Raw genomic sequence first — 26983 nt, forward strand, 5'->3', positions numbered from 1 at the left:
TGGAGAAAATATAGAGCCAACTTCAAAGTGGGTGCAAGCTGGTAACCCCTTTGATGGCAATGACTTACACCAAGTGTGAAATTGGTCCACAGCTGCAAAAAGGTCGAGAGGCAAATAATCTCCCAGTTCCAAAACCTCTTTTCCATGCCAAAATGTAACATTTTATTGGAAAAGGGTAAGAATAGCTAAGTTTGAATCCCAATTCCCCAGCTGTTCAGTGCTGTTTGGATCTAGGGTTTTGACTTGGACCCATTTCTACCTTTTACAGCACAGAGATTGCTATAGGGCCCATCCTTCTCCCCTTGAAATCAACTGGAGTTTTGACAATAACTTTAATAGTAACAGTATGAGACCTTCAGGCCTGATCTGGGCCCATTTAGGTCAATATGAAGACTCCCAATTGAGTTCAGGGGGCACTGAATCAAGCTTTTAATCAGCATCACTCATGTCAAAAGTTGAAATATTGTAGGGTTACTTCTCTAGCATAGACCCAGGTGTCGATCCTGCAGGCTTTACTCACAAAAGTAATCCTTATGCATGAAAGTATTCCCACTGAAGTCCACAGGACTACATGTGTGAGTAAGGACTGCTCATTTGGGTGATGCTTTAGAGACTCAGCCCCCTAAATCTTACAGCCAAACATCCATATAGAAACCCTGCTGTCCTGGCATTAAGAGCTGAGTCATGCTCATCTTACATTACTTGATGTCAATGGGAATTTTGCATGAGTAAGGCAAGTAAGATTTGCCCTTAAGAATGTGACCTGACTGTCCAGGATGGTGCATTTGAACTGAAAAGTTGTTTCACCCAAGCAGCTATCAAAGCTGCAGTCTGGAGCCCCACACTGCTGTTTTAGTAGGGGAAGAATCTAGAAAATATTCAGAGGATGACGTTTGAAAGAAATGAAGAGGCTGTGTAATTAGAATAAAGCATCCAGGTAAATGACACCACCAATTAATGGTTTCATATTTTATTCTCATTAAAAGTTCATTATCAAATTGGCACAACATAAAAATAGATTTGTGGTGAACAATACATATTATTATTGCCAGATCAAATCATGCATACCCCTTTTTAAAATCAGAATGTAACTTACGTGAAGCTCTCCACTGTGCTCACCTCCAAACCAGCATTACTGCAGAACGGAAAGGCTGTGCTTTCTAATGGTTCTATTCAAATACATACGGCAGGCAAGAAATATTCCCCATCTCATACTTCAAAGTAAATTTAGAAGAATAAAATACACCTATAAACTGATGCTCAAACTTTGTATGTTTCAGGTCAGAATAATAGGACCGGGGTGTAGAAGATAGAAATATCCTCATTCCTATGGACCTACTCCCACTCAGGTCAAAGAGAATTTTGTCATTGACCTCAAAAGGAAGAGGATACAGCTCTATGCTAACAGACAGATCCAATAGGTCTAGCAATAGAAACTAGGGAAGATGTGTAGTTACGTGGGCATTGATTATTTTGATGTTGCACACAGTGCTGATCATCATACAGCAGGCAATCCCTAGTTACACTAATTGTATTTTTCATACAAGTCACTGGTTGCTGGGAGGAGCCGAGAGGGTGTATCAAAGCAAGACAAAAAGTGCGTACAGCTCATTTTTCCCCCATTTGGGTTGGCCCTAGTTATGAACGCAGATACAACTTTTCTAATTAATTGTGTAGCTGAGATCAGAATCTGGACCTTTTTCTTTAACACATCACACAAATGGCACAGCTCAAGTTTCAAACACATAGCTGAAAACAGTTTAACCAAACAGAAAAATATACACCTCTCACCAAGGAGTAATCTTTCGTTTTTCTGCAAAAAGCAGGGAATTCATTGCTAGAGTTCAGTTTATCTTAAGAAATTAGAGTTTGAAATATTTGTTTGCACTCTTTAGAAAGCGGCAGGGGAAGGGATACCTAGATTCTGCCTTGGGATGTGTGTACGCAAATTGACCTATAGGGCCAGATCCTCAGCTGGTGTAATTGGTGAAGCTCCACTGAAGTCATGCCTACATATACCAGCTGAGGATCTAGTTCATATATTTTCAGGAGCTGAGCATAGGTATCCAAGGTCAGAATTTGGCCTGTAATCACCATCAGCTGAATTCTGATGTGACTTACACTGGTGAAATACCATTGATTTCAGGAAAGTTCCTCTTGATTTCCACCTAAGTGAGAGCAGACTCAGGGCCCATGGTGCTGCAGTTCTCGATATAGAAAAGTCAGTGTCACTGACCTAAGTGATCAAGGTACCGTGCACTATGGGTCTGCTCCTGGAGCCATTTGGCACATGGCGCTCCCATGGATTTCAATGGGAGGCCCATGCAAGGAGCAGCTACAGGCCCACGTCAAATGTACCATATGACTGTCAGCATTACAGACTACTGCACTAGAATGGCTACCATGCTTTTTTTCCCTAAGTTATCTTCTTATTTACCCTCAGTCCCTGTTTCAAACAAGGAAGCTAGGAATTTAAGTAAGGTCAGGTCTTCCAAACTTAACACATTCAAAACTAGCCTCAGGGACATTTGCGCATGTCCTTCAAACATACCTTCTCAGAAAACTCAACTTAACTCACTCTCTTATGCTTTGGCAGGCTGTGGTACAGAACTTGAACTCTGCCTTTGAGCTTACACTCCATTAGCATTGCAATACAGCATGCTACCACTGTGTTACTAGAAAGCCAGTGTGATGGCCCCATGGTTCTCATTTCCTCCTTGCGCACAATTTTAAATAATGGAAGATAAAATCTCAACCCCGCTCCTACACATTAAGAGTAATCAACAAAAATCTCCGGGCCTGCCTCTCCATTCGGATGCACCAGCTTCATTGATCTCAGTGGCATTACAACGGCATCAAACTAGCATAGCAGAATGGTGAATCAGGCTCTCGCTCATGCCACATGCAGTATGTTCAAAACAGCCCTCAAGCAAGACGTTTGCTTCAAGCAGACTTTACAGTGAATTGGTTTCGTGACACCGCATATTTTTACAAGCTGGTCATGGAAACGAGAGGAAATTCAACATCTCACACATAATTTGGAGGTTCACTTACACAACGCGAGAATATTTAGTACAAAACGTTCTTCTAGTTTAGTGCAAATATCTTTAACTGTGACATAGAAACATTAGAAGACACACTAACATTTTACGCAACTTGGCCAAGAAAAAGCATTTCCGTGAAGTATTTTCAGAGAAACACTATCTCTACATAATGCTGAAGTATTTCAAGGCTGTTTCTGAGTAGGCAACATTCTCATTCTCAGTAATGAGATCAGGTTGTGTTTTATCACTGCCAATTCCAAACGTAACAGTGTGGATTTTAAAGCTATACTAGTTAAGAGGATAGCATCTACTCCTATTGGTATTTTATCACTCGGGGCTTTATTCGTTCAATATTAGGTTCCTCTCATTGTAACAACTGATGGCACGAGGAGGAAATTTACTAAATAAATTACAGCGAAATGTTTCACTAGTAGATTATTAACCTGCTCACCCCAAGTGGGTCAGCTCAGCACCCCAGAGCTCCTACTGAGAACAATACAAGCTGCTGGCAGTGGGACTTTCTGGAAAACCTCCCCTTGGGAGGTGCTGAGTCTTTTTGAGAGTCAGACCCATAGAGGCTGCATGCTAGATCATCCAGCACATCAATGGACTAATACTAAAGACAGGTTTAAAAAAAAAACTCCCAGAGCTGAATAATCCCCAAATTCCAGGGAAACTTGCATCCAGACCCAAGCTTTGCAGCATAGTCCCATCTCTAATGAATACTCTGCATTTTCCTATTAAGTCACATAAGGGCCTGGTGATGTATTTGGTTCTAAAGCTTACTGAACAGAAACATGTAGGGCCTGATTCTTGTCTGACTGATTCCACACATCAATTAGTTAAGAGTAGCTCCTCAATGGAGTTAGCTGGTATAAATCCAGTCTCCAGTAAATCAGAATCTGGCGCTTACTTACATGCCATCTCCAGTCTTGTTTGATTCTTTATAGCCTGGAACTGACCAATGCAAAAAATGAAAAGGCTTCCAAGTATCTACCAAAGAGACTAATGGGGATGGAAACCGTAACTGGGACTTCCTGGCAGGTTTCCTCAGCATTAAAGGCTGCAGATCTTTATGCTAAGTTAAGTCCAAACATACTATAAATGTGTTTATGATCTTCCGTCTCTCTGGGCCTGCTTCTAATCTCGTACCAGTGTAAATCAAGAGGCTAGCCATAGAAGTCAATGGAATTATATTAGGCAAGACTGGAATCAGGCCCTACAAGCCTTTTCCTGGGACAGAAAAGTATAATATGTTGTAAAGAGGGACTTGAATGCAGTTGAGAGCCATAAAACAGTAGCTTATAAGGGACTGGTATAGCACTAAGAGCCATATAAGGGTGGGAGAGTTGGATGGGCCACATCATGGAGTCTTTTGATCCACACAGAGCACCTGTCATGGGCATGTGCTTTGCACTCTCTGGTCCTGCTGCTGGTCTGTACAGGGCTAGTGCTGGGTTACAGCAGACTGGGGGCTGCTCTAACTTATACCAGCTGCAAACAGTCCCAAGGGGCAGAAAACGCAGTGAGAGATCAGCTTAGCATAGCGGCAGCCCAACCAAGCCTCTTGTCCCCAGCTATACAAACAGTGGGGACGGGAAGTGGCATAAGAGCACAGAGCCAGTGGAGGTGCTATCAGAGGATTGTTCTTTCTTTGGTGATAGCCTCCTTGGGCCAGGTACACGAGCATTCTGACTGGATTCTGCTGGTGATATGGCACAAAGTAGCAGCACCACCCCAGAGAGCCTGCCCCTAAACTTTCAAGGTTGAGAAGATGCTGGACCAGTTGGCTACTAATGTATCTTCCTAAGCATAATTCATCTTCTACCTGCATCTGCCTTGCAACTATAAACAGTTTCAAAGCTGGAGAATAATCCAGAGGTTTCATGTAAAAGCTTCTTTTCCTAGGATTTTATTTTTAAGAATATATTTTTGTATTGAAACACGGCCAGCATTCTTAACATATTTGAAAATGACACAGTCATTTCATTACTTATGTATCTGTGTAAAACTGATAAAAACAAAGCAAGGACAGGAACATTTCATATCAAGAATCAACCTGCAATACAAACAGAGTCCATTTTACATATAAAGTCACACACCAGAAAAAAATCATCTGAAAATAACATTTGGGCTGGTTTAAATGGGGGGAGGGTGGGGGAGAGGAGAAATCACAAATTCAAAGATAAGGCTAAAACTCCATCTTTATTTTGTACTGTATGGCTAGGGGCGCAATCCTGATCTCACCTGCACCAGCAAAACTCCAGACTTTAACAGAGTTACTTTTCATTTACATTAGCGTAAGTGAGATACGAATCAGGCCTCTATGTTTTTAGCTCATATGGAGTCTCATCCAAAGGCCACTGAAGTCAACAGAAAGACTCCCACTGACTTTAATAAGCTTTAGATCAGGGCCATAATTGGAATTTTGGCTCACTGTCCAAGGCTTCCTGATTCAGGGCCAGATTAGCTCAAAGGGAGTGCAAAATGAACTGATTGACAATTGGTGTTCTATCCTCACTCTGGATGTTTCAGTTTTGGTTGGCTTAAACCAGATCTTTATCATAAGTTTAACATAGTTCAGAGATTATTCTTCCTTTTTTTTTTTTTTTTATGTTGTGCTACAAAAAAGGCTCCAAAATACATGTCTTAAAAAAGTCCCTATAATACATGTTTTATAAATTGTCTAAATAAATGTTTATTTCACAGACTAGAACATCTCAAAAAGACTTGTTGTAGTCCATTGTGTACATCCAAGGAAAAGTGTATGAAGTCCTAAAGAAACTATGAAAAGTTACTGTGTTCATCCGTAGTGTAGAGCAGTTACAGTGTTTAGAGAGCTACACCTATTACTTAAAAAGCTATTTGGAAAACTTATTCAAGTGCAGTAGCTGATTTTCAAGTGCTAATAACTTGGCTGTCCACACACTATTTTAAATTTTAATACCAAAGATCAAATTCTGCCCTTCAATGCGCGCAGAGAATTTCCCACTTACCCCCAAAAGACTAGTGCCATTATGAACTGATGGAAACAGAATTAAATTCTGCAGGCTAAGTTCCAAAAAGCACAACTAAACCTACAAACCTTCTATATAAAGATTTTTTTTTAAAAAAACTGCTTTAGCTCAGACTTAACATTTACAGCAAAGTTATAAAGTCCTGAAAAACAGTCTATAGTGAATACATGGAGCAGACCCCCTACCTTTCTGGGTCTACAGGGGACAATTAGAATGTAACCGACCGTTCAGCAAGACACTTGTAGTGCTTCAATAATGATATGTCAAGTTTACCCAAAGAATCTAAGACATTTGTACATTCAAAATACTTATACTTTGCTGTTCTTAATTATCAGTAAAATTGTTCATTTTTACTAAGAATACATACAGAGATGAGTATAAATAAACAAACTACGGGTAAGCGTCAAAAACTGTATTCACGTTCATTTGTGCAAAAACTTGTAACAATCTACATTCTATGCAAATACCCTGACTAAAATATACAAGCCAAATCCTGAAGCCCTTACTCAGTTTTTGCACAGTCCGTGGGCCAACTCTTCCTCTGGCATAAATCAACCTAATTCCACTGAAGTTAATAGAACTATGCTGATTTACATCAGCTGAGGATCTGCCCTCTTCTTTGGCAAAACTCACAGAAATCAATGAGAATTGTGCTCAACTAAAGGACTGAAAGTTTGATCATGAGTCATGACTCACTGAAGTCAATGGGAGTTTTGCCATTGATTTAAATAGAGACAGGATCAGGCCCTGGATAAGGACGTCAGCATTAGGCCCTGTTTTGTGCTACACTAATCCACTTCAGTGCAGAAACTATTTGCAAAACAAAAATTTTTTTTTTAAATTGCTGATCAATAGCTGGCTTTAGCGCTTGTTTCAGAAATTGCCTTTCTCTGAGAAGGTTAATAGCTGCTACAACTTATGACAAGACTGTAAATCTTTCTGAATCCATTCTAATTTGATTATCCTGCATGGAGGGGCTAGTCCGTTTGAAGAAAAATGGCTCAGTGTCTATAAATCAACAGCTTTCTTCAGTAGGATAAATATCAGTTCAATTCATCAACATATTCTTTACTGGACACAGGAAAGAAACAGTGAAGCTTGCCTATAATAGTTGTGTCCAAACTCAGCTGTCATTGATCTTCCAGATAGAAGATTCACCTGAGCCAGTTTGGAATCTACAGTTTTCACTAGGTCAGCCAAGTTTAGTAAGACGAAGATCTCCATTTATCTTTATTGTGTCAATTGCTGACAGCGTTTCAATACGATGGTAAAAATCAAAAAGCTGATGTCCATCCACAAATACTCTAAAACGTGGGTGCTCACAAAGTATTTCAACCTGTAAAAAATAAAAATGATGAACCAGGTTCACAGTGTAACTGGAGTGCTTCATTTTCCCAGGGCACAAATGTCACTCAGTTATTCTTTACATAACTGTTGGCCATTTTATTACTGAAGCACCATGTACCAGTGAGGGTATCGTGGCCAAAGTCTGCTTTCCATTACTCTCATACATCTGGAGTTACTTCACAGAGATCATTGAGGTTACTCTAGATGTACAGTAGTACAGTCAGAAGCATATTGGATCCCAGTCCTATTGTTCTGCACACAAAAGTTCCACTGACTTCAATGGGAATTCCCAGTTTGGAATAATGGCAAAAACAGGCCCCATATGCTAAGTAACATGTAATTACAGAGGGATAGATCATGCCTCCAGGGTCACGTGTGGATTTCTACTCCCTCCTGTGCAGAATAAGAAGTAGGATGACCAGACAGCAAATGTAAAAAATCGGGGCAGGGGTGGGGGGTAATAGGAGCCTATATAAGAAAAAGACCCAAAAATCGGGACATCTGGTCACCCTAATAAGAAGGGTAGTTGCTTCCACAGCACTACCCTTCCCTTCAAAGGATTCTCTGGGTGTTGAAATTCATGAGAGGGGAAGAGATTAGGGACTGGTTAAGCTGGAGCAGGTAAAGGATAGTACCATACTGGGTGTGCTTGGGGTCAGGGAAGGATGCACATCATCTCCCCCTACTGCCCTATGGAGACACCTTGAAAAAAGTGATGTAGCCTAGTGCTGAATCATCTGTTCTGCACAGCATTGTCCATGGTGATTACTCACATTTAAGGGAATCCCTAATCTAGCTGCAGTCAGAGGGAGTCACGGAGCCATATTGCCAGGAAGCAGGGATGTGAGATTGCTGGGGGCACAGAGTAGGTCCATATGATCCTGGCCATCCATATCTGGAGGATCTCCAGGGATCTGTGTCTAATCAGGATTTTTAAAGCTTAACAGGAGCAAATAAAGCACCCACAGGCTTTCTGGGGTCTTGTGCAAAATCAGACAGACAGTGCCTGAAGCATGCTTCCATAATCTACCCCGTGTGGAAGACTGTTAGCTTTTTGGGTTGGAGGATGATTATCTTGGGGCAGGATGGTTTGGCAGTTGGTCAGAGTTGGCATTTGTTTTGGGGGTCAGACAGGCTTTATTACTAGGGAGAGGAGCGAGGCCTTTTCTGGATTAGCTGCATGGAGAAGGCAGCCTGCCTGCCTTTCTTCTCTGTGCACTTTGAGGTTGCTGAGAGCAAGGCCCTGTGCAGAGGCATTGTTTGTTGGCCACGATTAGCAAAGATGTCTTCATGTAATCATAAAAATTAGAAATGGGAAAGTATATTAGGTCAATCCAGTCCATCTCCCTGCCAGTGCAGGATTGTTCAAACTGCTACATCTTTACATTGTATAAGATTTTTTTTAACTCCAGGGTACAGAATTACTAATGATTATATATATATTTTAATCTATTAACACAATGGGCCAAAATCAACCCTGGCGTAACTCCACTGGGGACAAACAGTTACACCAAGGCTGAATAAAGCCCTCTTTAACTATAAAAATTACAAACACTATGTCCACTATGATTTTACAGCCTATTTGGGAAAATATTCTACAGCTGCAAGTATGAGCATATGCATGAAAACACACAACAGCTGATCAATACTTTAATGCCTTTAGGTCTGTTAGTTGTTACCGTAACAGAAGAAATTCTTGTACCTTAATGTGATTTCTGAACATGCACACAAAAATGTTTTGCACTATCACATCAAGTAACACCTTGTCAAATATGATGTATACTCTTCGGCTGGTGGTACTCACCCTAAATGGCTGGTCTGGAATAAATGGAAAGTAAGGAATCGATGATTGTTCTTCGCCCCATTCGCCAGATACACAAGAGTTTCTGAGGAACTGTTTGTCTGTAAATACAGCTTTCAGTTCAATGGCTACATCCGCAGGAGGATCTTCTGATTCCCCACATGTCAGACTGATGTCAAAGCTGAAATAGGAATAAAACGGCTCTCACTCGCCAAGAAAGAAGCAAACAAATCCAAAATGCAGCAGCATGCCTGATTTCTAAGCTTATTCAACAAGCCTATCTGAATTTGTAACGGGAAATGGCTAGTCCCCAAAGTTGAGAAAGGGACCATGACACAATATACATCTGATGAAGTGAGCTGTAGCTCACGAAAGCTCATGCTCAAATAAATTGGTTAGTCTCTAAGGTGCCTCAAGTACTCCTTTTCTTTTTGTGAATACAGACTAACACGGCTGTTACTCTGAAACAATATACACTGTGCTCTTATATTATTCTCTAAATTGTGTCCTCCTTTAAAATGTTGGGAAACAAAACGATCCTTTTAAGAAATGCCCCCTCTATGGGTCAAAGGAGAAATCAGCACTCTATAATCTCTGATAAAAATAGCTGTCTTCAGAAATGATGGATGTTTTTTGGGCAAATTCTCATCATGGGAATGTAGTACTTTCTTGGAGCTCTTCATTGGGAAAATGCAGACAGGACTGGAGCAGCCCTGCCAACCAGAAGCAAGCTCTGCCTCTGTGTTATTACCTCTCAGGGTTGAGATCCACCATGCCCATAACTAAGACCTTCTTTCCTGGCCTCATTCCTCCTTTGATGTGTCCACAAAATGGGACGATCTGGAAAAGAACAGCCGGGAATCAGAGGGAGGAACCCTCAAGCTGGAAACAGACTGGGCCAAATCCAGACCACAAGCACAATTATAGGAAAGGGAAGGGTAGTAAGTCAAAACAATTTACCAGCCGTGGAAAATACACATCTGCTTGCACTGGAGATCCCAAGGAGTTGTTTAAATGTCCGTCCTCTATTTTCTAAAGAGGAAACAAACACACACTGAGACAGAGAACTCACTGCTCCTTCTGTGCATTTATTACTGAGCCTGCCTGTGACTGGGACGGTCTGCAGCAAACAACAGCTTGGGAAAGTCTCTCTGCAGCTTGCCAATTTAATTTCAAGTCACCTCCTCAATATGGTCCATATTCCGAACTCCTTTGCAAAACAAAGGGTGTTTCCTGCTCTCCGAGGGTGCTTCTCTTAAATTCCCAGCAAGTGCTCAGGCTCAAATTCAAAAGCCAGATGTCGAGCCCAGGCAATATTTAGCTATGCACATAGTCTGTCCCCCGACCCCGCTCCTCGCCCCTACCAATGCCCAGCTGCATGCAGGAACATTCACACGCACCCCAGGATCGTCCCTCTGGAGAGATGGGGGAGAGGGGAAAGAGAGCCACACCAGGGGATGGGTTACCTCCCCCCATTCAGCCCTCCAGCCCAGCCACCGCATCCGCCCTGACCACAACACACCCCTAAGCCGCAGCCTGCCTGGCCGGCTCACGGGCGGGGGGGCTGCTGCTGCCGCGGCGGGCGCTGCTCACAGGTATGCCGGAGACACGGCGGCCGGCGTCCCGAGCGGCGCTGGGCGCCCAGCGGCTCCGTCCCAGGGGTGGGGGCGCTGCATGGCCCCCGGAGCGGAGCAGGGCAGGGCAGGGCCCCCCCGGCAGCAGGCAGGAAACGGGCCACTTACCAGCGCGTCCCTCTTCGCCACCGATCCCGCCATCTTGTTGAATCGGTGCAGTTGTGAAGGCGCAGGCGGCCGGTGCGGGGCCGGAGCGGGAAAGGGGGAGGGCGCGGGACGCAGCTCCGCGCAGGGCTGACCCGGCCGAGGGAGGGGGCGGGGGCTCGGCGCTGGACCCGGAGCAAAGCCCGCCGGCCCGCGTGCAGCCAGGCGGGCTGGTGCCGCAGCAGGGGAAGTGGCAGCGGCGGCGGCAGGCGGCATATAAAGCCCTGCCCCGGCCGTGGGGCAGCCCGAGGGCAGGGGCCGGGTGGGGACTCGGCGGGGTTGTTGCAGCTTGTTCCACTCGCCTGGCTCTTGACGCAGAGAGTCGGGAGGGGGCCGGGGGCCGTGCGGCGAGCTGGGAAGGGCAGGCGAGCAGCTGAGAGCCAGCGCCGGGCTCCCGGGGGCCTCCTGCCTAGGATGAGGGCCCCATGGAGAAGGGGCGCTTGGTTCAGCTCCTGAGGGAGAGCGGGGGCTGGATTTCACACGCTCCAGCGGTCAGGGATGGGGGCCTCATGTTGGGCCCCGCCCCCAACCGTCTCCTTTGTCTCCTGGGCTTCTCCCAAGCCAAGACCCCGAATCTGAACACCCTCCAACCTGTTATGGCCCACCTCTGCGCCTGGGGTTGGGCCAGAAGTTTGCAAATAGCCCCCGTGTTTGTACTGGGCCACATCAAAAGCCCAGATCCAAACGTGCCTCGAGCTTTGGGGTCTCGGAAGCTGGGATTCCGACGTTGTGGCTTCTGCGCAGGGTCTGTCTACACTAAGAAATTAGGTCGAATTTATAAAAGTCGAATTTTACACAGTCGGTTGTGTGTCCCCCCCTACTTAAGACCATTAAGTCGGCAGAGTGTGTCCACAGTACCGAGGCTAGCGTCGACTTCTGGAGCGCTGCACTGTGGGTAGCTATCCCACAGTTCCCGCTGTCTCCGCCGCCCATTTGAATTCTGGGTAGAAATCCCAGTGCCTGATGGGGCAAAAACATGGTCGCGGGTGGTTCTGGGTACCTGTCGTCAGGCCCCTCCTCCCTCCCTTCATGAAAGCAAGGGCAGACAATTTTTTCACGCCTTTTTTCCTGGGTTACCCGTGCAGACGGTATACCATGGCAAGCATGGAGCCCGCTCAGCTCACCGTCACCGTATGTCTCCTGGGTGCTGGCAGACGTGGCACTGCATTGCTACACAGCAGCAGCTCATTGCCTTGTGACAGCAGACAGTGCAGTATGACCAGTAGCCGTCCTCGTTGTCTCCTGGGTGCTCTTGGCTGGCCTCGGTCTGGTTGGTCAGGGCACCTGGGTGGACATGGGTGCTCCTGGCAGACCTCTGTAAAGTCTGTCAGGGGTGCCTGCATATAAATGGGAGTGACTCAGGTCATTCTCTTCTTTAAGTTTTGTCTAATGGAGATTCAGTCCTGCCTGGAATATTGGCAGAGGGATAGCTCAGTGGTTTGAGACTTGGCCTACTTAAACCCAGCGTTGTGAGCTCACTCCTTGAGGGGGCCATTCTGCCTCAGGCTGCTCTCCCAGCCAGCCTAGCCCTTCCTCCATGAAAGCAACGGCCGACAATTGTTTCGCACCTTTTTCCATGCGGGCGCCATATTGCTGTCAGCACCGTCCTCCAGCATTGCTGCTTCCACTGCCACTCTGCTCTCTCGCTCACGCCATACCACGGCAAGCATGGAGCCCGCTCAGATCACTGCGGCAGTTGTGACCACGCTAAACACCACGCGCATTATCCTGCAGTATATGCAGAACCAGAACCTGCAAAAGCAGGCGAGTAGGCGACGGCAGCGTGGTGAGGAGAGTGATGAGGACATGGACACAGACTTCTCTCAAAGTACGGGACCTGGCAATTTGGACATCTGGTGGCAATGGGGCAGGCTCATGCCGTGGAATGCTGATTCTGGGCATGGGAAACAAGCACAGACTGGTGGGACCGCATAGTGTTGCAGTTCTGGGATGATTCCCAATGGCTGCGAAACTTTGGTATGCTTAAGGGCACTTTCATGGAACTTTGTGACTTGCTTTCCCCTGCCCTGAAGTGCCAGAATACCAAGATGAGAGCAGCCCTCACAGTTCACAAGCGAGTGGTGCTTGCAACGCCAGACAGCTACCGGTCAGTCGGGAATCAATTTGGAGTAGGCAGATCTACTGTGGGGGCTGCTGTGATGCAAGTAGCCAACGCGATCACTGAGCTACTGCTATTAAGGGTAGTGACTCTGGGAAATGTGCAGGTCATAGTGGATGGCTTTGTTGCAATGGGATTCCCTAGCTGTGATGGGGCGATAGACGGAACGCATATCCCTATCTTGGGACCGGACCACCAAGGCAGCCAGTACATAAACCGGAAGGGGTACTTTTCAATAGTGCTGCAAGCACTGGTGGATCACAAGGGACGTTTCACCAACATCAACGTGGGATGGCTGGGAAAGGTACATGACGCGTGCATCTTTAGGAACTCTGGTCTGTGAGAATGGCTGCAGCAAGGGACTTACTTTCCAGACCAGAAAATAACCATTGGGGATGTTGAAATGCCTATAGTTATCCTTGAGGACTCAGCCTACCCCTTAATGCCATGGCTCATGAAGCCATACACAGGCACCCTGGACAGTGGTCAGGAGCTGTTCAACTATAGGCTGAGCAAGTGCAGAATGGTGGTAGAATGTGCATTCGGACATTTAAAAGTGCGCTGGCGCAGTTTACTGACTCAGTTAGACCTCAGTGAAACCAATATTCACATCGTTATTACTGCTTGCTATGTGCTCCACAATATCTGTGAGAGTAAGGGGGAAACATTTATGGCAGGGTGGGAGGTTGAGGCAACTCGCCTGGCCGCTGATTACATGCAGCCAGACACCAGGGCGGTTAGAAGAGCACAGTAGGGCATGCTGCGCATCAGAGAAGCTTTGAAAACCGGTTTCATGGCTGACCAGGCTATGGTGTGAAAGTTCTGTTTGTTTCTTGGTGAAAACCCGCCCCCTTGGTTCACTCTACTTCCCAGTAAGCCAACCGCTCTCCCCTCCCCCCTTTGATCACCGCTTGCAGAGGCAATAAAGTCATTTCATGCATTCTTTATTAATTCATCACACAAATGGGGGGATAACTGCCAAGGTAGCCCAGGAGGGGTGGGGGAGGAGGGAAGGATGGAAGTACAAGGCCACACTGCACTTCAAAACTCCTTGAATGCTTGGGCAGTCCTCTGGGGTGGAGTGGTTGGGTGCCCGGAAGCCCCCACACCGCGTTCTTGGGCGTCTGGGTGAGGAGACTATGGAACTTGGGGAGGAGGGCGGTTGGTTACACAGGGGCTGTAGCGGCGGTCTTGCTCCTGCTGCCTTTCCTGCACCTCAGCCATATGCCGGAGCATATCAGTTTGATCCTCCAGTAGCCTCAGCTTTGCATCCTGCCTCCTCTCCTCACACTGATGCCACCTCTCCTCTCGCTCGTCCCTGTTCTCCTCTCACTCATCCCTCCTGTCCTCGCGTTCATTTTGTGCTTTCCTGGACTCTGACATTGTCTCCCTCAACGCATTGTGCTGGGCTCTTTCAGTGTGGGAGGCCTGCATGAGCTCAGAACATTTCATCACGAGTGCGGTTTTTTGGGCTTCTATGATAGCCTCTGGGACGGAGATGATACGTGGAGTGATGAAACGTTTGGCGTTGTGGGAGGGAAAAAAGGGAGATTAGTCTTTAAAAAGAGACATTTTAGAGAACAATGGGTAGACTCATTCACGGTGAACCAAGCTGTTAACATTACGTAGCACGTGTGCTTTCTTTACAAGGTCACATTTTGCCTCTTATATCGAGGGCCTGCCGGTATGGTGAGAGATCACATGCAGGGCCGGCGGGCAACAGAATTTGGCTTGCAGGCGGACATGGTAAGCCACTGTCTTTTGGCTTCTTTAACCTTCCTAACATGTGGGAATGGTTTCAAACAGCAGCGCCCTCCTTTCACATACCAAGCACCTGTTGGGTTGGCCCTTTAAAAGGGGTTGGCCATTGAAAAGAAGGGGTTGCGATTTTCAGGTTAACGTGCAGCACAAACCCAACTAACACCCCCCCCCCCACACACACCCACCCACCCACACACAACCAATTATCTGGGATGATCGCTTACCCCTCCTCCCACTGCGTGGCTAACAGCGGGGATGATTTCTGTTCAGCCACAGGCAAACAGCCCAGCAGGAACGGCCACCTCTGAATGTCCCCTTAATGAAATTCCACTATTTCAACCGGGTGACCATGAATGATATCACTCTCCTGAGAATAACACAGAGAGATAAAGAACAGATGTTGCTTGAATGCCAGCAAACACCAGGACCATACGCTGCCAGGCTTTGTTATGCAATGATTCCGGACTACGTGCTGCTGGCCTGCCGTGGTAAAGTGTCCTACCATGGAGGATGGAATAAGGCTGCCCTCCCCAGAAACCTTTTGCAAAGGCTTTGGGAGTACATCCGGGAGAGCTTCATTGAGATGTCCCTGGAGGATTTCCGCTCCATCCCCATACACATTAACAGACTTTTTCTGTAGCTGTACTGGCCGCGAATGCATCCCAAGTCTTCAGGGCAAATTAATCATTAAACACGCTTGCTTTTAAACTGTGTATTACATTTACAAAGGTACACTCACCAGAGGTTGCTTCTCCGCCTTCTAGGTCCAGGAGCCCGCCTTCGGTGGGTTGGGAGGGTACTAGATCCAGGGTGAGAAACAGTTCCTGGCTGTTGGGGAAAACGGTTTCTCCGCTTGCTGTGCTTCAACCTCCTCCTCCTCATCGTCTTCCTCGTTCCCTCGTAGGCTTGCCCTGAGCTCCTTCAGTTTCACACGGCACTGCTGCGGGTCCCTGTTATAGCCTCTGTCCTTCATGCCCTTGGAGATTTTTTCAAATATTTTGGCATTTCGTCTTTTCGAACAGAGTTCTGATAGCACAGATTCGTCTCCCCATACAGCGATCAGATCCAATACCTCCCATTCGGTCCATGCTGAAGCTCTTTTGCGATTCTGGGACTGCATGGTCACCTGTGCTGAAGAGCTCTGCATGGTCACCTGTGCTGATCAGCTTGCCACGCTGGCCAAACAGGAAATGAGATTCAAAAGTTTGCGGGGCTTTTCCTGTCTACCTGGCCAGTGCATCTGAGTTGAGAGTGCTGTCCAGAGCGGTCACAATGGAGCACTCTGGGATAGTTTCCAGAGGCCAATACCATCAAATTGTGTCCACACTACCCCAAATTGGACCCAGCAAGGTCCATTTCAGTGCTAATCCACTCGTTGGGGAGGAGTACAGAAACCGGTTTTAAGAGCCCTTAAAGTCGGAAAAAATGGCTTCATAGTGTGGACGGGTGCAGGGCTAAACCAATCTAACGCTGCTAAATCCGACCTAAACTCGTAGTGTAGATCAGGGCTAAGATCGCTGCTCCTTCCTGCTGGAGATACAGCTCTGCTTCCATCAATGTTTCCTGCTGCCAAGAGTTCTCTGCTCCAGAGAAAATCCAAGAGCCAGCTTTTCATTTGCCAGACCCCAAGCTTCTGGAGAAGGGTGAACTGAGTCATGAGTTGGCCCTTTTGTGGTTCCCCTAGCACAGGGGTGGGCAAACTTTTTGGCCCGAGGGCCACATCTGGGTATAGAAATTGTATGGTGGGCCATGAATGCTCATGAAATTGGAGTTAGGGTGCAGGAGGGGGTGCGGGCTTCAGGATGGGGCCAGAAATGAGGAGTTCAGGGTGTGGGAGGGGGCTCTGGGCTGGGGTGGGGGGTGAGGACTCTGGCTTGGGGTGCAGGTTCTGGGGTGGGGATGAGGGGTTCGGGGTGAAGGAGGGGGCTCGGGATGAGGGGTTCAGAGTATGGAAGGGGGCTCTGGGCTGGGGCAGGGAGTTGGGATGCAGAAGGGGGTGAGGGCTCTGGCTGGGGTGCAGGCTCTGGGGTGGGGCTGTGGATGAGGGGTTTGGAGTGCAGGATGGTGCTCCGGGCTGGGATCCAGGGGTTCAGAGGGCAGGAGGGGCTCAGGGGTGCAGGCTCTGGGTGGCGCTTACCTCAAGTGGCTCCCAGAAGCAGCAGCATGTCCCCGCTCCGGCTCCTACATGGAGGCATAGCCAGGAGGCTCTGCTGCGTGCTACCCTGTCAGCAGGCACTGCCCCTGCTGCTCCCATTGGCTGCGGTTCCCAACCAATGGGAGCTGTGGGGGCAGCGTGCGGAGTGGAGCTTCCTGGCTGCCCCTATGCATAGGAGCCAGAAGGGGGACATGCCGCTGCTTCCGGAGCCATGCGGAGCGGCCCCCGACCCTGCTCCCTGGCTGGAGCACCGGAGCAGGGCAAGCCCCAGACCCCTCTCCCCAGTGGGCGCTTGAGGGCCGGATTAAAACGGCCAGCAGCCCACCCCTACCCTAGCAGAAGAGGTCCTGGTGAGTGACGAGCTCTTTCTCTCTCTGTGTGCTCATGCTGCTAAAGGAGGAGATAGGCTTTGTCCCTGGTTGTAGAGCTTTGAAAAGAGCAAGACCCCAAGTGCTTGCTTCTTTCTTGCTTTGCTTGTACTTAGAGCTGGGCCCTGAATCAGCTCCCAAAGTGTCAGGGCAGGGGGATTTGAAGATGAGGTTTCTGAAAATCAGGAGCAGTTGAGCTGGAGAAGGCCTTTCATTTTGTTTGAACAGTCTGTCATTTTATTTTAAAATTGCTGCCTTCACAATTGAGTGGCTTGGGGTAGGGGAAGAAAGGAGGTTATAGAGCCATCAGACACTTCAAATGGTCCCACTCCCTGTCCAGGGGCAGAACCCTGGACCTCTAGATATCTGTATCTGCAAAGAGGGATGTTGTAATGGAGGTGACAGACACTTCCCTGCCTTTTTTTACCTTCCCACATTTTTGGCACCAATCTTGCTTCCATGGAAGTCAGCGTTTAAGCCATTGACTTTAATGGGAGCAGGAACTGGTTTTGACACTGCTACAGGTAAGTACATTAGGCCTTTTTCTGGTACAGGTTTACGTTTATTTTGTTTACTTTTATTTTCTTTTATATTTATTTTTAGGGGGTGGTATTTTTCTGTTTGATTCAAAAGTATTCTGAGATCCACTGTGCCTTTGTAAAGGTGCATCCCTGAAAAACAAATGTCTATTGCTACATTTATTTACATTTTACAGTCAAGGGCTTTAAGTAATTTCATATATTAAGGGCCTGATCTTTCAGATCTCACTGAGGCAAAACTCTCATTGAATGGTATGAGACTTGCAGGATCAGACCCTCAGTATGTATTTGATGCTACAAGGCATTAGGTAATATACTAGTCTCTTGCCCATGTCATATAGCAACTGTTTTGAATTCTTCCCTACAACATTCTAATGACATAAGCTAACTGAGTGAATCAATAGGGCGTTTATTGCTCATTACAGAGGCCCAAAACCTAGCTAACACCTACGCATATGGAGAGTTCTTGCTCACAGAAGGTGGTGCAATAGGGAATCCTAGCTCCACAAAATAAAATCTCTTGGACCCACTCCACTCTCAGTTACACTAGTACAAATCTGCTGAAGTCAAGGAGACCTTAATGGTGCTGTAGCCGTATGAATGAGAGAATTACAATGCCTGACTAAGGAAATCACAGCTCTTAGTGCCTTGTGACAATTAGAATTCACTATATATCTATTTGCGACAGTGTGGTAACTGCATTATTCATGAGCTCAATGTTCTTCTGGGATTTAAAGAGCCCCCTGTCCCCCGCCAAGCTAGGATTTGGTGACACGAATGTGGACAGATGAGCATGATTTCTGCAGGGACCATAATGAGCAGCATGGTACAGTGGACTGAGCATTGGACTTTTTCCTGTTCTGTTCGGGTTCTTATGCTACTCCCATTATCATGGTCTCAGAGTGCCTGAGTTGGGGTCAGGAGTCCTGACTTCTGATTCTGGCTGTGCTGTGTGGCCTTGGGCAAGTCACTTCACTTCTCTATGCCTCAGATTTCCCATATGTAAAACAGGGATCTCCTCACAGAGGCATTATTAAGATTAATTAGTTGCAGTTTGTGAAGTGCTGTGTGAGTGCTTAGTTGTACTGTTATCTGGGTTTTAGATACCATAATGATAGGTACCTGGGAAATAAAGTGGCTGGATAATAATAGTCACTCTGTCTAAATCTTCATTCACATGAGGATATCAAGATTCTATTGGGAACAAGGTAATATTGTGAAAAAATTAAATTTTGGACCAAAATTTTCAATAATGGATGATGATTTGGGGGTGCTTTATTTTCTGAATGCTCAGTTTCAGACATCTTGGGCTTGATTTTCAGACATCCTTAGCACCTGCAGTCAACAGCAGGTACTCAGCACTCCTGAACATCATACTCATGGTTTCCTGAGTGGGGCTGGCACAAATTGGGGTAAAGAATCAAGAAGTCATAACAGGCCAACCAAATCTTAGTGCAGGAGCAAATCTGGGCCAGTTTGTTCAGCTATGGGCATTCACGGCTTGGAAAAACACAATCCTCAAATCATGTTAGAAAATTGAACTCGTAAACAGTTCAGTAACATGGTGCCATCATATATTAAAAATTATTGGCTTTGTGGTAAGTTTAGTACATTTGAATAATCACAAGATAATCACAAAGAGAATTTTCTAAGTGCGAGGTAGTTTTATCGTTTTGTCAGGCTATCTATGATGCCAGTCTGTGCTCTCAGTTATGCTGATGCAGCCGCATTGACTCCATTAGGGTTTGTACCAGTCTAACTAAGAGCAGAATTTGCTCTGAGGGTTTTAATTTTGTTTAACGGAGCAGGGACTCCTATTCAGTAATGCATGAGGAACTCTTTTGTGAAATATTTCACCCCCTTCCATCTTGCTCCCATTGTAGAGGGAAGACACCCCTCCTCCCCCCGCCTTGTAGAGGGAGACCCTTCTAAAAAAGATTCGAGGTAGCTGACTTAAAATCATAGAGGCAAATCCTTCAGGCCAAACTTTGAAAGGGGTCAGCTCTAGTAGGAAGTGTGGTCATTATTACAACTTTAAAAAAAAATTTAAACTAAATCTTTCATTGCTACATAATTAAATAATAAAACATGGCCCTTCTAGCTTCTTTGCGCTACATTTGTTTTGGCTTGTTTACAGACGCTAGAATAAATGTCGCATTTGTTCTCTCGGGCCTGGAAGGATTAGGTTTAAACAACGTGCACTGTGAGGTGGTAATGGAGCAAATTCCTTGCGTTTTTAGGCAGAAGGAAAGGACATGACAGTCTGTGTATTTTGCTGTCTGTCCTACATTCTCCTCCCCTACACAGTAGTCCATGAGAACTCTGAAAGGCATGCTTCATGCTACACACAGGGCCAGAGTGGGACAGTGCCAGATGAGGGAGCCACACAAAAACCTCACCCCCTTGCGCTGCTGGGGAGGTGTTCACCCCTGTTCCTCCCTCTGGGGAGCAAGACACCAGAGGGAGCAGGGAGGAGGCAGGATTCTGGCTTAGCCTCACCCTCTACACCAGCCCTTGTAGCTGGCACAGCAGAGGAGCTATATGCCCCAGGCTTGTGATCCACTTGTGCACACAAAAAAGCCCTGCAGTTGAGTGTGGTTGCTTGAGAAATAACCTCCCTGCAGCTCGTCCTGGAATCATGTAGCTCCCCCTCTACACAGGACTGTGGTGTAGATGCCGTAATCTAGCCCACAATGTTCTTCAGTAAAGAGAACTCTGAGCCAAGTCTGCTCACCTTACATGAAGTCCCATTAACTCCTCTGCAGAAAAGGGCTCTGGCAGATAATGTGTGGAGAGATCCTTGTACCTGTGTGCAGCCCCACTGGAGTCAGTGAAGCTCTGAGCAGTCACAAGGCTCTGACCTCGCAAACCTGATTGCAACACCGGGGGCTAGGTGAGTGGGATGTGGCCCCAAACTAGCTACTGCACGGAGAAGTGAGTATTGAATCCTCCTTGGCCAGTAGGCATGAAAGCCAGGCAGGAAGTGGCATGGTGGGAACAAAACTCAGGAACATTTAGCAACCCTTCACCCAGGCACCAAAGCCATTGCCGGGGGTCTGTTAACCCTGCACATCCCAAGTGCCACTCCCCTTGTGGATTTCAAGAGGTGTTTTTAATTTTTAGTTGTCCTTCACTTAGAAGGAATGCAGCATAATTACAGTTTTGGTGTGGCATAATTACCTTGCGTTTCTCACCTCATTACATCTGACATGGCTGTGTTCATTTATAGGCTTATAGACTGACTGGTCTTGCTGCCGTGGTTTTATGAAATTGCTGTCAAGATGTGAGGTGTTTGCTGGTTTCATGGAAGCTTTGCTTGGTTTCAGGGTGGAAAGGAACTAGGGTCCATATTTAGTAACAACCTGGAACACCTGAGCAATGAGTAAGAGAAAATATAGCAACAAGTTTTACTCATATAAGCAAACTGTGGCTGGAGCCAAATCTTTTTTAATGTTTTGCATGTGAACAAGTTCAGAAGAATGACAGTAAGGCTCTCGCAGTATCATTATCCATCTGTCAGGGTCCCTGGCTTTTCATCCCCAGCTTTGTAGTTAAGCCATTGTAAATCATATGGGGCTGGAACCTGCTACCTGACAGAGGTTTGACAGCCCGTCTATAATTCTGTGTAAATACAGGTTGTCCGTGCTGGTGTGCCAGTTGGGGGGAGGGTAAAAGGTACTTTCCTTTCTCTTTGTGCACAGATTGGGAACAGTCCCAGCTCCTGTGCGCAGGATGTAGAGGGAGTCCGTAGCTCTAGCGTTGCCACAGTGCTAGACTTCCAAAAGTGGGAGGGATTTGGTGGGGGTGAGTCTTTGGTCTTGCCTTCCAATAATGCAGGATGTCATGCCAAGACTGGCTTTTCCTAGAGGACGTGGGTCGCAACTTTTCCATACTATGTGGTGGCCACTGCTGGGAAAAATGTGTTCCCATTAACCCTGGCTGCACCATAAGAATGGCCATACTGGGTAAGACCAATGGTCCATCTAGCCCAGTATCCTGTCTTCCGACAGACACCCATCCTGGCTAACAGCCATTGATGGATCTATCCTCCATGAATTTTTCAAGATCTTTTTTGAACCCTGTTATAGACTTGGCCTTCACAACATCCTCTGGCAAAGAGTTCCACAGGTTGACTGTGCGTTATGTGAAGATCCAGGCAAGAAGTTTTCATTGACCATTATGAACATAGCAAATGCCTCACCAATGGATGCTGACTCAGTAGCTCATTAGAAATAAATCTCTTACTTACCCATGCCACATTGCGTACCCAGGTACTCTCCTGTTCATCCTAATACATGAAAGTCTATTACAGCCCGAGCACCTGAGGGAGATGCAATATCTTCCACTCTTCTCTCACAACCTGTTGCTGCCCGCCCTTAATTATCCCACTATTTTGGAGTGTATATAGGTAAATGAATGAGTAATGACAGGAGTTAGCCTGAGCTGGCAAGAAGGACCTCCCATGAGATCCAAATGCATGACAGGTGGGAATAGCCTCCTCAATGAGGAGGAGAGGACAGAGAGAGGACAGCTTCAGTATTGGAGCAGCTCTTTGACAGGTGTGTGTGAACTAGTGAGGGTTTGCACTGCCATGGTAGGGCCAAGGAGGGTTGTGTCCTATAGAGAGTGTACTCGGTGTACACTCGGTGTACACAGGTGTAATCGGTATTTTCCTGTGGTTGTGGACAGAGCCATCCTTACCCATACACAAAGCACGCAGCTGCGTAGGGCACCAGGAAATTCGGGGCACCAAATTTCCTGGTGCCCTGCGCAGCTGCGTGCTGCTCCAGTCCCTGCTCCGCCTCTTCCCCAGGGCCCCCAGCCCAGGTCCGCCTCCGCCCCGCCCCTGGTCCACCCTGCCCCGCCTCTTCCCTGCCTCTTCCTGCCCCCACTCCACCCCTTCCCCAAAGCCTCCACCCCACCTCTTCCCGCCCCTGCTCCGCCCCGCCCCCACCCCTGCTGTGCCCCAGCCCCGCCCCCAAGCCCGAGGAGTGCAGCAGGGCTGTGCCTGTGCTCACCAGTGGCGGGAAGTGCAGTGACCTGGACCCAGCCGGTGAGTGCTGGGGGGTGGTTCCCCCCTGTTCCCCAAGCCAGCTCCGCTTCCCCCGGGGAGGCCTGGGACCAGCCCCCCCCACTACACATGGAGGCCTGACCCCCCATGGTGGGGTAGCCTAGGGCCCTAGAATAGCTAGGGGCAGCCCTGGTTGCGGATCTCGCGAGATATCTCGATAGACTTATGTGTCGTGCTGGGGAGGAGCTGATGGTCATGGTACATGTAGGTACCAGTGACATAGGGAAGGATAGGAGAGAGGTCCTGGAGGCCAAATTTAGGCTGCTAGTTAAGAGATTGAAGTCCAGGACCTCCATGGTGGCATTCTCTGAAATGCTTCCAGTTCCACACGCAGGGCCAGTTAGACGGGCAGAACTGCAGGGTCTCAATGCATGGATGAGACAATGGTGTAGGGAGGAGGGGTTTGATTTATTAGGAACTGGGAAAACTTTTGGGAAAGGGGAAGCCTATACAAGAAGGATCAGCTCCACCTAAACCAAAATGGAACCAGATTGATGGCACTTAAAATTAAAAAGGTCACAGAGCAGTTTTTAAACTAAGGGCTGGGGGCAAGCTGACAGGTACGGAGGAGCACATGGTTTGGACAGAGACACCTGTTAGGAGAGGATCTATTAATGGAGATTCTCTGTGTCCTAGTAAGGAGGAAAGGATGGAAGATGATAAAATATGGGTAGGATCTGATGAGAAACAGTCAAATGAAAAGGAGTCCCATTCAATTACATCGTGTAATGGCAGACAGCTAAAAAGTGACAAGCTTTAACGGTGCTTATATACAAATGCTACAAGTCGAAATAATAAGATGGGTGAGCTAGAATGTCTTGTATTAAATGAGGATATTGATATAATAGGCTTCACAGAAACTTGGTGTAATGAGGATAATCAGTGGGACACAGTAATACCAGGGTACAAAATACATTAGAAGGACAGAACAGATCATGCTGATGTGGGAGTATCACTATAGTGAAAGAAAGTGTAGAATCAAATGAAGTAAAATCTTAAATGAACCAAACTGTACCACAGAATCTCTATGGATAGTAATTCCATGCTCTGATAATAAGAATACAGCAGTAGGGATATATTACCGACCACCTGACCAGGATAGTGATAGTGACTGTGAAATGCTCAGGGAGTTTAGAGAGGCTATTAAAATAAAAAACTCAATAATAATGGGAGATTTCAACTATCCCCATATTGATTGGGTACACGTCACCTCAGGACAGGATGCAGAGAAAAAGTTTCTTGACACCTTAAATGACTGCTTCCTGGAGCAGCTAGTCCCGGAACCCACCGGAGGAGAGGCAATTCTTGATTTAGTCCTAAGTGGGGCACAGGATCTGGTCCAAGAGGTGCATATAGCTGGACCGCTTGGTAATAGTGACCATAAAATAATTAAATTTAACATCCCTGTGGCAGGGAAAACACCACAGCAGCCCAACACTGTAGCATTTAATTTCAGGAAGGGGGACTACACAAAAATGAGGAAGTTAGTTAAACAGAAATAAAAAGGTACAACGCCAAAAGTGAAATGCCAGCAAGCTACATGAAAACTTTTTAAAGATACCATAATAGAGGCTGAACTTAAATGTATACCCCAAATTAAAAAACATAGAAAACCAAAAAAGTGCCACTGTGGCTATACAACAAATAAAAGAAGCAGTGAGAGGCAAAAAGTCATCCTTTAAAAAGTAGAAGTTAGGTCCTAGTGAGGAAAATAGGAGCATAAACTCTGGCAAATAGGTAGTAGTTGAAAGCAGCTATCAAATCCCCCCTCGTTCTTCTCTTCTGCAGACTAAATACTCCCAGTTCCCTCAGCCTCTCCTCATAAATCATGTGCTCCAGACTCCTAATCGTTTTCTTTGCCCTCTGCTGGATTCTTTCCAATTTTTCCACATCCTTGTAGTGTGGGGCCCAAAGCTGGACACATTACTCCAGAGGAGGCCTCACCAGTGCTGAATAGAAGGGAATGATCAAGTCCCTCGATCTGCTGGCAATGCTCCTACTTATACAGCCCAAAATGCTGTTAGCCTTCTTGGCAGTAAGGGCACACTCTTGACTCATATCCAGCTTCTCATCCACTGTAACCCATAGGTCCTTTTCTGCAGAACTGCTGCCTAGCCACTCGGTCCCTAGTCTGTAGCAGTACATGAGAGTCTTCCGTCCTAAGTGCAGGACTCTGCACTTGTCCTTGTTGAACCTCATCAGATTTCTTTTGGCCCAATCTTCTAATTTGTCTAGGTCGCTCTGTATCCTATCCTTACCCTCCAGCATATCTACCACTCCTCCCAGTTTAGTGTCATCTGCATACTTGCTGAGGATGCAATCCACACCATCCTCCAGATCATTAATGAAGATATTGAACAAAACTGGCCCGAGGACCGACCCTTGGGACACTCTGCTTGATACCGGCTGCCAACTAGACATGGAGCCATTGATCACTACCCGTTGAGCCTGATGATCAAGCCAGCTTTCTAGCCACCTTATAGTCCATTCATCCAGCCCACACTTCTTTAACTTGCTGGCAAGAATACTGTGGGAGACCGTATCAAAAGCTTTGCTAATGTCAAGGAATAACACGTCCACTGCTTTCCCCTCATCCACAGAGCCAGTTATCTCATCATAGATGGCAATTAGGTTAGTCAGGCATGACTTGCCCTTGGTGAATCCATGCTGACTGTTCTTGATCACTTTCCTCTCTTCTAAGTGCTTCAAAATTGATTCCTTGAGGACCTGCTCCATGATTTTTCCAGGGACTGAGGTGAGGCTGACTCGCCTGTAGTTCCCCGGATCCTCCTTCTTCCCTTTTTTAAAGATGGGCACTACATTAGCTTTTTTCCAGTCATCTGGGATCTCCCCCGATTGCCATGAGTTTTCAAAGATAATGGCCAATGGCTCTGTAATCACACCTGCCAACTCCAAAGAAATCTACTAGAATTCTTTGAGGGGTCAAGAAGCATGTGGACAAGGGGGAGCCAGTGGATATATTATACTTAGATTTTCAGAAAGCCTTTGACAAGGTCCCTCACCAAAGGCTCTTAAGCAAAGTAAGCTGTCATGGGATAAGAGGGAAGGTCTTCTCATGAATTGGTAACTGGTTAAAATCACATCTGATGAAGTGAGCTGTGGCTCACGAAAGCTCATGCTCAAATAAATTGGTTAGTCTCTAAGGTGCCACAAGTACTCCTTTTCTTTTTGCGAATACAGACTAACATGGCTGTTCCTCTGAAACCTGGTTAAAAGATAGGAAACAAAGGGTAGGAATAAAAAGGGGTAAATAGTGAGGTGGCAAAATTTGCAGATGATACAAAACTACTCAAGATAGTTAAGTCCCATGCAGACTGCGAGGAGCTACAAAAGGATCTCACAAACATAGGTGACTGGGCAACAAAATGGCAGATGAAATTCAATGTTGATAAATGCAAAAGTAATGCACATTGGAAAACATAATCCCAACTTTACATATAAAATGATAGGGTCTACATTAGCTGTTACCTCTCAAGAAAGAGACCTTGGAATCGTTATGGATAGTTCTCTGAAAACATCTACTCAGTGTGCAGCGGCAGTCAAAAACGTGAACAGAATGTTGGGAATCATTAAGAAAGGGGTAGATAATAAGACAGAAAATATCATATTGCCTCTATATACATCCATGGTACACCCACATCTTGAATAGTGCGTGCAGATGTGGTCGCCCCATCTCAAAAAAGATATATTGGAACTGGAAAAGGTTCAGAAAAGGGCAACAAAAATGATTAGGGGTATGGAACAGCTGCCATACGAGGAGAGATTAATAAAACTGGAACTTTTCAGCTTGGAAAAGAGATGACTGAGGTGGGATATGACTGAGGTCTATAAAATCATGACTGGTGTGGAGAAAATGAATAAGGAGGTGTTATTTACTCCTTCTCCTAACACAAGAACTAGGGCTCACCAAATGAAATTAATAGGCAGCAGGTTTAAAACAAACAAAAGGAAGTATTTTTTCA

The 26983-nt window shown here is 46.5% G+C and overlaps 2 protein-coding genes across 5 annotated transcripts in view; one reads left to right on the top strand and one right to left on the bottom strand.

Moving 5' to 3' along the window:
• Positions 1 to 954: 954 nt before the first annotated feature.
• LGALSL (galectin like) lies at positions 955 to 11515 on the bottom strand. The gene is made up of 5 exons (XM_048842694.2): positions 10952 to 11515; positions 10170 to 10241; positions 9961 to 10049; positions 9213 to 9390; positions 955 to 7397 (listed from the first exon to the last, which is right to left on the bottom strand). The coding sequence occupies exons 1-5, from the start codon at positions 11201 to 11203 to the stop codon at positions 7254 to 7256; spliced, it is 735 nt and encodes a 244-aa protein (XP_048698651.1). The 5' UTR covers positions 11204 to 11515; the 3' UTR covers positions 955 to 7253.
• The window catches only part of LOC125633423 (uncharacterized), a 63116-nt gene continuing 46743 nt past the window's right edge, over positions 10611 to 26983 (top strand). The window contains exon 1 of one of the 4 annotated variants that reach the window (XR_012667865.1): positions 10611 to 10804. The gene's annotated coding sequence lies outside the window, so the exon portion shown is untranslated. The remainder of the gene's footprint in view (positions 10805 to 26983) is intronic. The other 3 variants (XR_012667864.1, XR_012667866.1, XM_048842693.2) reach the window with 3 other exon arrangements.

This window comes from Caretta caretta, chromosome 3, assembly GCF_965140235.1.
Source record: "Caretta caretta isolate rCarCar2 chromosome 3, rCarCar1.hap1, whole genome shotgun sequence".
In the NCBI taxonomy this organism is placed as follows: Eukaryota; Metazoa; Chordata; order Testudines; family Cheloniidae; genus Caretta; species Caretta caretta.

Bases quoted from the DNA above. Each gene is read 5' to 3' on its own strand.
- LGALSL (XM_048842694.2), bottom strand. From the start codon at position 11,203: ATGCCGCCTGCCGCCGCCGCTGCCACTTCCCCTGCTGCGGCACCAGCC. The intron at 10,050-10,169 runs GTAAATTGTTTT...GTTCTTTTCCAG, and splicing joins ATGTGTATTTTCCACGGCTG to ATCGTCCCATTTTGTGGACA. The intron at 7,398-9,212 runs GTGAGTACCACC...TATTTTTTACAG, and splicing joins TTCCAGACCAGCCATTTAGG to GTTGAAATACTTTGTGAGCA.